This window comes from Hyperolius riggenbachi, chromosome 6 (assembly GCF_040937935.1).
Source record: "Hyperolius riggenbachi isolate aHypRig1 chromosome 6, aHypRig1.pri, whole genome shotgun sequence".
NCBI lineage: Eukaryota > Metazoa > Chordata > Amphibia > Anura > Hyperoliidae > Hyperolius > Hyperolius riggenbachi.
The window spans coordinates 87,839,787-87,854,854 of record NC_090651.1 but is presented as its reverse complement, the minus strand read 5'-3'; the positions used below and the strand labels follow the sequence as shown (position 1 = coordinate 87,854,854).

The window sequence follows — 15,068 nt, the reverse complement described above, 5'->3', positions numbered from 1 at the left end:
TGTCCATTGTAGTCCAGGGCCAATTATCAAGGGAGCCATTTAACCACTTAATGACAAGCTGACTTATAAAAATGTTGTGCTAGAGCCTCTTAATGGCTCCAGGACGTTTTTATAAGTCAGTACTGCTGCCACTGTGCGGTTGTGCGCGCGCGCACGCGTGCACATGCATGCACGTGTACATGAAAATAGTGAAAAAAAAACATGAAAAAATACACCTTTATTTCCAAATACTATATTGTCACCATACTTTGTACTAGGGACATAATTAAAATCTTGAGATAACCAGAACAAATAGGCAAATAAAATGTGTGGATTTTACACACAGCAACAGTGTTTTTATTAAAACTATAGGCGATGAAATTGGAGAAATAGTGTATTTTTCATTTTTTTTCTTGTTTTTACTTTTAAAATGCATAGAAAATAAAGTAATTACTGAAAACAAATATCAACCCCAAAAAGACCAATTGGTGTTGAAAAAAACAAGATATTGATCATTTAATTGTGATTAGTAGTGATTAAGCTATTGGCAAATGAAAGGGATGAGCACTGAAAGGTGATAATCGCTCTTGTCCGTTAGGGTAAAAACCCCTTTGGGGTGAAGTGGTTAACTTATCTGTATGTTTTGGGATGTGGGAAGAAGATAGAGTGACCGAAGGAAACCCACACAGACACACACACAGGGCTCGATTTACAAAGCGGTGCTAACCCATTTAGAGACTTTAGGCATGATAACCATTGCACCACGCTGGTGAAAAGCCAGTTTAGGCGTGATAAGTTTAGGCATGATAAGTTTAGGCATGATAAGTTTAGATATTTAGATCACGCGCATAGTCCCACACGCAAAGCAGCGCCATTAAACTCTATGCGAAGTGCACCAGACTTTCCTAGCGCAAAACTTTTGATCAACTGTGCACTGCGGTGCTAACCCAGTTGGTGCTTAAACTTATCACGCCTAAACTTATCACACCTAAACTTATCATGCCTAAACTTATCACACCTTGGCCTCGATTCACAAAGCGGTGATAACCCAGTTATCACGCCTAAAAGACTTTAGGCGTGATGACCTTTTCGCCACTGAGTTATCACCGATTTTTCCTGCTCTTCGCGCGAAGTTACCGCGCGTAAGCGCGTTCGCGCGTACGCGCGTGAGAGCGCGCGCAAAGTCCCATAGGGCTTAATGGGAGCTTCGCGCGAAGCGTCGGGTGTTGCGCGCGTACGCGCGGCAACTTCGCGCGAGTTTCTACTTATCATGCCTAAAGTGACTTTAGGCGTGATAAGGGCCTTTTCACCACGGTGCTAACACTTTGCACCGCTTGGTGAATCGAGCCCCTAAACTTATCGGGCCTGATTCACAAAGCGGTGCTAACAGCACCCTGGTGAAAAGCCCTTTATCATGCCTAAACTCAGTTTAGGCATGATAAGTTTAGGTGTGATAAGTTTAGGTGTGATAAGTTTAGGCATGATAAGTTTAGGTGTGATAAGTTTAGGCATGATAAGTTTAAGCACCAACTGCGTTAGCACCGCAGTGCACAGCTGATCAAAAGCTTTACGCTAGCAAAGACTGGTGCACTTTGTATAAAGTTTAATGGCGCTGCTTTGCGTGTGGGACTTTGCAAGCGATCTAAACTTATCTAAACTTAGCATGCCTAAACTTATCACACCTAAACTTATCATGCCTAAACTTATCACGCCTAAACTGGCTTTTCACCAGCATGGTGCAATGGTTATCATGCCTAAAGTCTTTTAGGCGTGATAACTGAGTTATCACCGCTTTGTGAATCGAGCCCATCATGCCTAAACTGAGTTTAGGCGTGATAAAGGGCTTTTTACCAGCGTGCTAACTGTTAGCACCGCTTTGTGAATCAGGCCCACAGAACGTATAAACTTCACATGTAGCTAAAAGAGAAATGTGATCAAGGAACTTCCAAAAAAATCATAAATGGTGGTGCTTAGTGCTTACAGATTCTTATACTGCATACATTTGGATTTACTTCATTTGGTTTGTGATTGTACATTGTTTTAGCTTAGTGACACTGATTGGCTGATGGTTTTAGTGTTTGTTACCTTGTTGGTCAGCTAATCTTAAATTATTTTTTAATCTATCCCTCCCTTTTAGAAGCCTTTTATCCTTACCTTACCACTCTAATAAAAGCCAAGGCTTTTTTTGGCCACCTAATCTCACCTGTCCTTAATGACATCTAAAGGTAGCCATACACTGGTCGATTTGCCATCAGATTCGACCAACAGATAGATCCCTCTCTGATCGAATCTGATCAGAGAGGGATCGTATGGCTGCCTTTACTGCATCAGATTGTGAATCGTGCCTGAAACCGTTCACAATCTGTGGAGGTGGTGGTGCTGCCGTCGCTCCAACCCCCCCCCCCCCCCCCCCCACATACATTACCTGCTCCGGCCGGCGCGACTCCCCCCGGTCTCCGCTGTCTTCTTCTCCGCTCTGGTTTGGTCTCCAGGTCCGGCAGGCTTCACTTCTTTCTGTCTGGGGGAAGTTTAAACAGTACAGTGCCCTCTACTGTTTAAACTTCCTGCCGGAACAGGAAGAAGTGAAGCCTGCTGGATCCGGAGACCAGCGCGAAGAAGAAGACAGCGGAAACCTGGGGAGTGGCGTTGGCGGAGCAGGTAATGTATTGCAGCTGCATTGCGTCTGTCGTCGGGCACTCGAACGCTGCTAGCGACGCACTCCCCGCGGGCGATCGACGGTAATTTCCCGCACGGAGCGATCGACGGGACTGATCTATTTTGGGACGAAATAGATCGAAATTTAGCGTTAATGTTAATGATTTGACAGCAGATTAGATCCCAGTGATCGAATCTGCTGTCGATGGGCGGGGAATTGGCCTAGTGTATGGCCAGCTTAACTTTATTAAAGTGGATCCAAACTCTACAACATTCTGAATATATAAATCACTGTGGATGTGTTATTTGTTTGATTAGTCAGATCAAACTGTTTGTAAACACAAAAGAGCCAGGATCTCTGGTGGCTATCTCCTTATACGTAAACACTGGGCTCGATTCACAAAGCGGTGCTAACCCAGTTAGAGACTTTGGGCCTGATTCACAAAGCGGTGCTAACAGTTAGCACCCTGGTGAAAAGCCCTTTATCATGCCTAAACTCAGTTTAGGCATGATAAGTTTAGGGGCTCGATTCACAAAGCGGTGCTAACCCTGTTAGAGACTTTAGGCATGATAACCATTGCACCACTCTGGTGAAAAGCCAGTTTAGGTGTGATAAGTTTAGGCATGATAAGTTTAGGTGTGATAAGTTTAGGCATGATAAGTTTAGATAAGTTTAGTTCGCTAGCAAAGTCCCGCACGCAAAGCAGCGCCATTAAACTTTATACGAAGTGCACCAGTCTTTGCTAGCGTAAAACTTTTGATCAGCTGTGCACTGTGGTGCTAACGCAGTTGGCGCTTAAACTTATCATGCCTAAACTTATCACACCTAAACTTATCATGCCTAAACTTATCACACCTAAACTTATCACACCTAAACTTATCATGCCTAAACTGAGTTTAGGCATGATAAAGGGCTTTTCACCAGGGTGCTAACTGTTAGCACCGCTTTGTGAATCAGGCCCAAGGTGTGATAAGTTTAGGTGTGATAAGTTTAGGTGTGATAAGTTTAGGCATGATAAGTTTAGGTGTGATAAGTTTAGGCATGATGGCCTCGATTCACAAAGCGGTGATAACCCAGTTATCACGCCTAAAAGACTTTAGGCGTGATGACCTTTTCACCACTGAGTTATCACCGATTTTTCCTGCTCTTTGCGCGAAGTTACCGCGCGTACGCGCGTTCGCGCGTACGCGCGTGAGAGCGCGCGCAAAGTCCCATAGGGCTTAATGGGAGCTTCGCGCGAAGCGGGGGCCGCTGCGCGCGCGCGTGCGCGGTTGCGCGCGCAAAACTTTGCGCGCGGTAACTTCGCGCGAGTTTCTTCTTATCATGCCTAAAGTGACTTTAGGGGCTCGATTCACAAAGCGGTGCAAAGTGTTAGCACCATGGTGAAAAGGCCCTTATCACGCCTAAAGTCACTTTAGGCATGATAAGAAGAAACTCGCGCGAAGTTGCCGCGCGTACGCGCGTAAGTGCGCGCGCAACACCCGACGCTTCGCGCGAAGCTCCCATTAAGCCCTATGGGACTTTGCGCGCGCTCTCACGCGCGTACGCGCGAACGCGCTTACGCGCGGTAACTTCGCGCGAAGAGCAGGAAAAATCGGTGATAACACAGTGGTGAAAAGGTCATCACGCCTAAAGTCTTTTAGGCGTGATAACTGGGTTATCACCGCTTTGTGAATCGAGGCCTAGGCGTGATAAGGGCCTTTTCACCACGGTGCTAACACTTTGCACCGCTTGGTGAATCGAGCCCCAACTGCGTTAACACCGCAGTGCACAGCTGATCAAAAGTTTTACGCTAGCAAAGACTGGTGCACTTCGTATAAAGTTTAATGGCGCTGCTTTGCGTGCGGGACTTTGCAAGTGATCTAAACTTATCTAAACTTAGCATGCCTAAACTTATCACACCTAAACTTATCACACCTAAACTATCACGCCTAAACTGGCTTTTCACCAGCATGGTGCAATGGTTATCATGCCTAAAGTCTTTTAGGCATGCTAACTGGGTTAGCACCGCTTTGTGAATCGAGCCCCTAAACTGGCTTTTCACCAGCATGGTGCAATGGTTATCATGCCTAAAGTCTTTTAGGCATGCTAACTGGGTTAGCACCGCTTTGTGAATCGAGCCCCTAAACTGGCTTTTCACCAGAGTGGTGCAATGGTTATCATGCCTAAAGTCTCTAACTGGGTTAGCACCGCTTTGTGAATCAGGCCCTTTAAGCGTGATAACCATTGCACCACGCTGGTGAAAAGCCAGTTTAGGCATGATAAGTTTAGGTTTGATAAGTTTAGGTGTGATAAGTTTAGGCATGCTAAGTTTAGATAAGTTTAGATCGCTTGCAAAGTCCCGCACGCAAAGCAGCGCCATTAAACTTTATACAAAGTGCACCAGTCTTTGCTAGCGTAAAACTTTTGATCAGCTGTGCACTGCGGTGCTAACGCAGTTGCCGCTTAAACTTAGCATGCCTAAACTTATCACACCTAAACTTATCATGCCTAAACTTATCACACCTAAACTTATCACTCCTAAACTTATCATGCCTAAACTGAGTTTAGGCATGATAAAGGGCTTTTTACCAGGGTGCTAACTGTTAGCACCGCTTTGTGAATCAGGCCCTAGGGCCTCGATTCACAAAGCGGTGATAACCCAGTTATCACGCCTAAAAGACTTTAGGCGTGATGACCTTTTCACCACTGAGTTATCACCGATTTTTCCTGCTCTTCGCGCGAAGTTACCGCGCGTAAGCGCGTTCGCGCGTACGCGCGTAAGAGCGCGCGCAAAGTCCCATAGGGTTTAATGGGAGCTTCGCGCGAAGCGTCGGGTGTTGCGCGCGCACTTACGCGCGTACGCGCGGCAACTTCGCGCGAGTTTCTTCTTATCATGCCTAAAGTGACTTTAGGCGTGATAAGGGCCTTTTCACCATGGTGCTAACACTTTGCACCGCTATGTGAATCGAGCCCTAGAGGTGTGATAAGTTTAGGCATGCTATGTTTAGATAAGTGTAGATAGCATGCAAAGTCCCGCACGCAAAGCAGCGCCATTAAACTCTATGCAAAGTGCACCAGACTTTGCTAGCGCAAAACTTTTGATCAGCTGTGCACTGCGGTGCTAACGCAGTTGGTGCTTAAACTTATCGGGCTTGATTCACAAAGCGGTGCTAACCCAGTTAGAGACTTTAGGCATGATAACCATTGCACCACGCCGGTGAACAGCCAGTTTAGGTGTGATAAGTTTAGGCGTGATATGTTTAGGTGTGATAAGTTTAGGCATGCTAAGTTTAGATAAGTTTAGTTCGCTTGCAAAGTCCCGCACGCAAAGCAGCACCATTAAACTTTATGCGAAGTGCACCAGACTTTGCTAGCGCAAAACTTTTGATCAGCTGTGCACTGCGGTGCTAACCCAGTTGGTGCTTAAACTTATCACTCCTAAACTTATCACACCTAAACTTATCATGCCTAAACTTATCACACCTAAACTGGCTTTTCACCAGTGTGGTGCAAAGGTTATCATGCCTAAAGTCTTTTAGGCGTGATAACTGAGTTATCACCGCTTTGTGAATCAGGCCCTAGGTGTGATAAGTTTGGGTGTGATAAGTTTAGGCATGATAAGTTTAGGTGTGATAAGTTTAGGCATGATAAGTTTAAGCACCAACTGCGTTAGCACTGCAGTGCACAGCTGATCAAAAGTTTTGCGCTAGCAAAGACTGGTGCACTTCGCATAGAGTTTAATGGCGCTGCTTTGCGTGCGGGACTTTGCATGCTATCTACACTTATCTAAACTTAGCATGCCTAAACTTATCACACCTAAACTTATCACACCTAAACTTATCACGCCTAAACTGGCTTTTCACCAGCGTTGTGCAATGGTTATCATGCCTAAAGTCTCTAACTGGGTTAGCACCGCTTTGTGAATCGAGCCCTTTGTGTTTAGGTTTTTTTTTTTTTAATTTTCATACATGTTAATGAAATTCTTTTCCCATGAAGGTTATCATGCTGTGGCTAATCTTTTAGAGCAGAGAAAAAGTTTTGAGTTTAGTTCCATTTTAAGTAATACCTGCCGGATGGCTAACCTAAACCATCTAACCCTAAAAAAAACAAAAAAACCCTATCCTTCCCTTATCTACACATGAAAAATTAGGCTCCAGTTACACTACCGAATATGCTGCTCCCTTCTTACCAACCTCTGGTTAGCCACATACATCAAAAGAAATTTCAACATCATAGCTGGGAGCTCAGTCCACTGCCCCTTTTCTGAAGGTGATGTTTTAGTCAAACCTTTTGCTTCCTTTTTCATGATGGGTACTGTTTAATTTATGCTTGAGTACAAAGTATATGGATAATGACCAAAGAGCATTAACCTCTAACAGCGAAGTGGCCGAAACTTATTTCATACTTTCTAAAATAAAAAGTGAATGGCCTGTATGTCATGTTGCTCTTTCAGTTCCAGGGGTTTCTCAGATTTATACCAGCAATTAACATATAGGGTTTTAGACTTGGAGAGATAGTGGGTTCAGCTATCCCAACTCACCACTTGGCAAGAGTCAGGCCTTAGACAGCTGCCAAGTGTGGGAGAGCCTGGAAACAGAGAATGATGGGAGCAGAGCAGGTCACTTCTGCAAACCTGCAGACAGGAACAGGTGAGAGAGCTTGTAGCTTAAGATTGGTAGGAGGGCTTTCAGCCATGGACCGGTGGGAGGGCCTGCAGACAAGAACAGGGGAGAATCCCTGCTGCCAGAGAATAGTAGAAGGGCCTGCAGCCAGAGAATAGTAGGAGGGCCTGCAGCCAGAGACCGGTGGGAGGGCCTGCAGACAGGAACAGGTGAGAATCCCTGCAGCCAGAGAATAGTAGGAGGGCCTGCAGCCAGAGACCAGTGGGAGGGCCTGCTGCCAGGAAGAGGTGAGAGAGTCTGCAGCCATGAACAGGTGAGAGAGCCTGCAGCCAGAGACCAGTATAAGGGCCTGCTGCCAGGAAGAGGCGTGAGTGTCTGGTCTGCAGCAAAGAACAAGTGAGAATTCTGCAAACGTACAAACTATACCCAGGGCCGGTTCTAGTAACAATGGGGCACACGACAAACCCTCCCCCAAACAAAAAGCCGCATTAGAGGCTCTTTGTTGCAGACAAATTTCCCTTCAGGGCTCCAGAGCCAGCTGCTGCCCCCCCCCCCCCCCCTCCTCCAATCACCCTCCAACTTAACTGTGCTCCCCCGGGGGCCTTGCAATGTCTTTTACAGAGTGGTGGCTGACCTGTGTGGGTGGACGTGCTCCTCTGTCAGTCCCTCGCTCTATGCACTCTGCAACTTCATCCACTACTGGCCACATCTTCTCTGTGACCCATAACATGTTATAACATAGTAATATGCCACCAGGTCATGGAGGAGAGGCGCCCCTACAAAGATGAAGTTGGAGAGTGCTGTCTGACTTTTATTGAATCAACACACCACACCAAAACCGATCTGTTTATCTCTTGAATTGCTTATTTTTATAGTTGAGTTTAAAAAAATAGGTAAGGCAAGATAATTCAAGATTATTTATGATTTAACTCCAGCAGTGATGCTCGGATACCCCCCAATCACGGATTCCACTATTCAGCCGTGATTGAAAAAAAAATCTGTGATTCATTTCCGGATTTGAAACGGATTTATGAATTTGACCCGGATTTTTTCCGTGAATGATTTGGATTTCGAATATTGAAAAAGTGCTGGTGAATCATGGCTATTCCGTGATCACGGAAATGATCCGAGCACCACTGAACTGCAGTATTACTACAGGAAAGCAGAAACTCTGAAAGCACTGAAGTGTATTATTCATGTGTGTTGCTCGTGCACGTTATAGATGTTGCATGTGTTTTATGCTATTTGTGTAGTGCGCGTTACAGTTATAGCCTGGTGAACTTTATGTGCGCTTTGTGCACATCTGGCATCTACCATCATTTTGTGAATTCACCTCGTTATTAGTAATTATAATAATTACAATATTTGTATAGCGCTTTTCTCCTTTCAGCCTCAAAGCGCTTGCGAGGCAGCAACTGGAGAGCACTCGGTAGGCGGTGGCAATGTTAAGGAGTCTTGCCCAAGAACTCCTACTGAATACGTGCTGGCTTACTGAAACAGGAAGAGACAAGATTTGATAAGATTTGATTAGTAATACCGGCATTATGTACCGGCAGTGATCTGCAAACTTGGCTCTCCAGCTGTTAAAGTGAATGAGAACCGCATTTTTAAAAAAATGAAGCAAATACTTACCTAAGGAGAGGGAAGGCTCTGGGTTGTATAGAGCCTTCCGTCTCCTCTCTCGGTGCCCTCTATCCTGTGCTGCCCCCCCCCCCTCCCCCCCGTTTCAATCCGTCACCGAAAGGGTATTTGGAAGTCTTCGGGAGCCGTGTCCTCCCGAAGACGTGCGACTCCATACTGCACAGGCGTGAGCGTGCAAGAGAGCGTTCTTGTGCAGTACAGGGCCGCCTTTCTTCAGGAGCACTTGGGCTCCCTGAAGACTTCTGAAGCCTCCTTCGGCCGGGTAAAGCAGTATTTGACTAAATTAGTCAAATACTGCTACCGGGCGAGCCAGCACTGGAACGAGGGGACCAGGAGAGGAGCGGGAAGGCTCTATAGGACGCAGAGCCTTCCCTCTACTTGGGTAAGTATCTGTCTCATTTTTTTAGATGCGGTTCCCATTCACTTTAACCTCTTGAGGACCATGGTGGTAAACCCCCCTAGTGACCAGCCTAATTTTACCTTAACTGGCCACTGCAGCTTTAAGGCCAAGCTGCAGGGCCGTATACCTCTGCACACAAGTGATCTCCCCCCCCCCCTTTTCTCCCCACCAACAGAGCTCTCTGTTGGTGAGGTCTGATCGCCCCCCCTGTGTTTATTTATTTTTTTATAAATATTTGTTTGTTTGTTTTTTTAATATTTTTTGATATTTTCTTTTTTTTTTTTTTCTAAATCCCCTCCCTCCCCCCAGCCGGCCAATCACAGCGATCAGCTGTCATAGGCTTCTGCCTATGAGAGCCGATCGCTCTCTTGTCCCCCATGGGGACAGCCGTGTCACACGGCTGTCCCCAGTGCAGCGCTGCTGCTGATCGCAGCGCTGCACATGTAAATACACGGCAGTTTCGCCGTGTAACAGTCTCCAGAGCGGCAATCGCCGCTCGGAGACTGAAGGCGGAGCTCAGCTCCGCCCACCAAGCGGGAGATGCGCGCGCGATCTCCTGTAAACTGCTGCCCCAGGACTTTCCGCCAATTGGCGTTAGCTGGTCCTGGGGCTGTCGCCGCGGCCACGCCTACTGGCGTGACGCGGGCAGCAAGCGGTTAAGGAACTACAAGTCCCACAATGCCTTTGCCTTTATGAATCATGACTGTGGCTGTCAGACTCCCACAATGCATTGTGGGACTTGTAGTTCCTTAACAGCTGGAGAGCCAAGTTTTCATTTCACTGGGTACCGGTAATAGCAATAAAAGCAAATAAATCTAGAGTGTCTTTTTCCCTCATACCTTTTTTGGGACTTTGGGTAAAATTAGGATTCTAAAGACTTCTTATCACCCGCTAGGGTTTTGATGTCTAGCCATTTAGTTGATTGCTGATCCTGCGGTGCAAATTTCTCCCACACAACCAGATTTAGCGGACTTACTCTTAAAGTATATCTGTTGAAGTATATCCTTTGAATTTTTATGTGGCGTAATTATTCATAACATAGCCTAATTTAGCAACATTTACTTTCATAAGGTAACAAAAAACCTCTAAATGTGTAACATCCAAAATAATAGAACCATCCACACTTCTCCTTTTTTGCTAGCGTTACCTTTGAATACACAATTAGGGGATCTTGTTAGGCTGCAGCAATTACTACCTGTTAGGCTGACAGCTTCTTGGAATAAAATTTAATTTACCTTCATGCGCTGTTGTAGCATTGCCATATTATTTGTCAATTCTAACGTCCTTGAATGACTGTTCTGGTTTCAGCCTGCCAATCACACAAGTAATTTTTCTTTGCTTTTTTTCCACATGTTGTTGTTCCAGTATTCGCCCTGAATTCTGCGTCTTCGGGAGGCGAGAACGCAAAGATGTCTCTGATGAGCAAGTACAAGGAAAGCATAATATCCAATAGTTCCTCAGACCCCAACAACCAGCCCTCAACGCTGCTGTCACATGGTGCATCCATGCAGCACAAGCGAATCAACAGCAAATCACGAGGTGCCCGCGTGTGAGAGAGTCTGCGTGGGTGTATATCTTGTGTTGCATAAAAGCCTGTTTAGCTAATTAATTTCAGTACATATGTTGAGCTGAATCAAAAATCTGTGTGTGTGCAAGATGTTTTTCTTTTTTCTTGTGGCGTCTAGAGTAGTACGTGTTGTTTCGTATTACTTTAGACTGCACTGTTCTATGGGGATATGTGATATGTTGCTTCTTGCTGTATGAAATGTTTGTTTTTTGTATCAAAAAACAGCTGCGGCTGTTCGTATTGCATAGTTTTGCAACTTTCGGATGCTGTGCAGAAAAGCTGTTACAACAGCAAGTCTTTCACTTCAAGACATCAGATTCACTAAGAAAAAACATTTCTTGCAGCTGTTTTATAAAATCATATGAACAACTTGCATGCGAAGTGCGTAGGTGCATGTGTGTGTTTGTGTTATGTCTTAGGCAGGGCAGAGAAGTGTACGTACATACATACATGTGTTATGTAGCATATGTGTTATTAAATGTTTAGACAGCAAACATCCTTCAAGATGTGAGGAAGTACAAATGCATAACATTTAATCGTCTGAAAACAATGTTGATCAACAGTTAAACTGGCCAATTAGATTACAACAAATTTCACAACTTCAGTTATGTTTCATTATAAGCAATAAGCTCAGATGACCGGAAGTGAGGGTATCTGTTTCTGCTTCTTACGCTTCCCATCTAAATTACAGGTTTTAAAGTGGATCCGAGATGAACTTTTACTCATTGCCTAATTGTGTTCCTTTCCTATTGTTTATAGGGCATTCCTGAAGCCAAATACTTTTTTGTTTTTGTTTTAATACTCTACTTCCCTATAAACTAAACAAGCCTCGCCCACAGTTTATCGGAGAGCCTTGGCATTTTCAGACAGTAGCAAGGGCTCATGGGAGCTCAGTCTGAGCAGGAGGAGGGGTAGGTATTACTAGCCAGAGATTTCAGAGGCAGAGGGGAGGAGGGAGGAGGAAGGGAATTAGGTTTTTTTTACAGGCTGTGTGCTGAAGATACAGATAAGCTTGCCTGTGTGTAATGTTTACACACAACATGGCTGCTGTCATTGTATCTCAGGAAGTAATAATCATATTCTATTGAAACTGTTTGCAGCTAGATTTGCTGTGTAAACTACTCTAAACTTTAGATAAGATATATAGACAAGTTACTTGTTATAGTTAGTTTTTCATCTCGGATCCGCTTTAAGGTCAGCCTAGAGACTGTCATTTGCTATTTGCAGGGCTGCGTCTACTCCACAAGAACCGCACTCCATCCTCTCAACACTTCGATCTTGATTCAGTAAATGGTGCTAAGTGTTAGCACGCCTACTTAGCACGCCTTTTCACGCCTAAACCAGCTGTTCGCGCATTAAAACGCGTGCAAAACGCATCGCGCGCAAAGCCCCGCTCACAAACTTTTGTGCGCACACAAGGTCCGGTGCGCGCGAAACGTTGCATCGCGGTGCAATGAAAATGTTGCACCTAATGGTCCTGTAACGTCGCATTGGATGCGACCTTAACGTCTCACGTATGCGACGTTAAAGTCGCATGCATGCAACGTTAAAGTCACATCCAATGCGACGTTATAGGGCCATCGCGATGCAACATTTTGCGCGCACCGGACTTTGCGCACGCAAAGTTTTGCGCACGGGACTTTGTGCGCGGACTGATTTGGAAAAGTTGCTAACCTAGTTAGCACCCTAGTTAACACGCCCAAAGTGTTTAGGCATGCTAACTGGGTTAGCACCGTTTACTGAATCTAGCCCATCATGTTTTATAGAGGAAGTTCCAGCTGTGAAACAGGAAGTAAAGGGAGTATGGAGCATCGTGACATGAGGTGGACATCCGGGTCAATAAACACTTTTTGCCACAGCCTCCCTCTAGACAATGGGTAGGTTCTCTTGAATCTGTGCTTGCTGATCCTCACTTCAGGCTAAACTGGAGGCCAGACATTGGTATACTGGTTTTCAACAATGCATGAAGCATGCATAACTTATAAAATAAATAAGATTGCATGAATCTAGATTGCTGCTGTAAATGTGCTTGCAAAATTTAATGTTCTTCAAAATGATCTTTTAATTTTGATCTGAAGCCAGCTAAGAATATCTAATGCTAACAACAAGCTCAATCTCTCTTCACTGCAACTTTGGTAGTGATACTCTCTGTACTCTGTTGTTATGAGACCAGTGGCATAGCATCAGACGGTACGAGGTTGTGACGGTACTGAGGCCCCTTGACTTGAGAACCCATGTAGGGCCTTCCTTCAGCCGCTGCCATAGCTCTTCATTGGTGCTATGATAGTGATTGCTTTTATGTGTGCTTTGGATATGCATACTCTATCGGTAAAATGTTTTAGAACTCCCCAATTTTTAAAGCTTGTAAAAAGATACAACTGACGGGACAGAGAAGGAGGCCCACAACCAATGACCTCTACTTTCAGGCAAAGAGTCTCGATTAGCTGCCCCAAACTTTCTCTCTTTCTTTTATAAGTATCACTTATTAGGTTGCAAAATTTGTTGTATTCTAATTAATAACCAGTTTTGCCATTGAAAAAACAAATGCATAAACAACCTTAACAAACTGTAAAGAATGTCAAGATTGTTGTGACGTGATTTATTGTTCTTTTTCGCATAACTGTAAATTGTATTGTGTCAATGCTGTGTCTTATTACATTTTTGTTTTTTCAAAACATAAATGATCCAAAAACACTTTATGACTTTAGGGGCGAAATGCACCTACCGTAGGATGGATGATAAATAAAAATTGCATGTGTGGCAAATATGGAGGGGAGGCATTTGTGAAATAACTGAACAAGCTGGTTTATTTGTACATTGCTTATGCAAGTAGATTTTTGGCTCTTTTTTTATGTAAGTAAAACAATAAATTGTGCTATATACCTAACAGTACCGGTAATATCAGTTTGCAATCCTTAATCTGATGTTAAAAATGAAAGGTTGATAGTTATTATTATGCACTATCCACATGGTATCCTCCCTCATGTCCTGTAGCCTAAGTTTAGGAGCCCCAGGCACATGGTTTCATCTAACAGTGGCATCAGGCTCAGGGACCTGCTAAACCAACATGATGGACAGGCAGCAGGATTTTCATGTAGGACCTAGTGGCCACAAAAAGCTGCAACACCTGCCAACAACAGCATTCACTGGAGAAGCCCATATCTAGCTAGGCTGTGAAGTGTCCATAATCTGGAACCAGGTGCCTGGGACATCTACGGCTTTGTGTGTCAGTGGATGGGTAGAACCCATATGCTAAACTCTGCTAATAGATTAAATAAGGTCATTTTATCTCCCTCTCCCATACCCCACTGTTCTGCAATAGTTTCATTAAAAATAAATATAAGAAAATATCTTTTTTAAGCTTTAATGTTCAGTTTTCTGATCATGAATTCAGCATTGCCAAAACTGGAACAGTCCTGTTTTGCCTTTCTTGGCTCTGTGGAAGTTCAGGCTGCCCTCCCTTTGACGCTGACTTTCTAAAGGAGGAGACACATGGCAGTGCCCAGAGTGCTCATGTGGCTGCCACTAATATTTTGAACCACTTGATTTGTAACCATCTACAAAATGTGTATTTTGTAGATATGTTCCAGTTGACGGCAATAAATCCCAACTAACCCAAGGCTAATTCCAACAGCAAGTAAGACAAGAAATTAAATAAACAGTGTAGGGAAAGAAATTGCTAGATGGAATACCAAATTATTGGGACAAATGTGTTTGAAACTGTAGTAGTACTTGCATTCTCCCCTTTGTGGACACATTTCCCAGAATCCCTACATTCCAGTGGTGGGACTTTGTAGTGCACAAGACGTAGGTGTGCCATAGAGCTAGCTAGCAGGAAATAACAAGCAGGAGAGTTCTTAAAATTGAAAAGATAGGTACACAACTATGGCACGCACAAGTATCCAAATCATTTTTCAATATGAAAAGTTCTAAAGGCCATATGTATATTTTACACTAGTCAACACGATTGCTTTACGAATTCGCATTGCTTAATTTTTTTTATTTTTGTTGGATTTAAGGTATCCGATACTTGCTGATAAAATGGTACACCTCTTCCACCACATAGAGAGTGGCTGAGGGTAGCTTGCATTTTTTTTGTTAGCGGAGGCTGGTGCTTGGCTTTTTGAAGTGAGGTTTAAGTGAGGAATTGTTAAAATAATACATACTTACCTCAGTAGTTAAAAGCCTCCAGATAGTCCAGCGGCTTCCACAATTCTCCTT

The 15,068-nt window shown here is 44.3% G+C and overlaps 1 protein-coding gene across 3 annotated transcripts in view; it reads left to right on the top strand.

The window, feature by feature from the left end:
* ASTN1 (astrotactin 1) overlaps positions 1 to 15,068 on the top strand; it is an 842,387-nt gene that overhangs the window by 520,023 nt on the left and 307,296 nt on the right. For all 3 annotated transcript variants that reach the window (XM_068239640.1, XM_068239639.1, XM_068239641.1), the window contains one exon: positions 10,646 to 10,819. In XM_068239640.1, the coding sequence (XP_068095741.1) occupies positions 10,646 to 10,819 (174 nt within the window). The remainder of the gene's footprint in view (positions 1 to 10,645; positions 10,820 to 15,068) is intronic.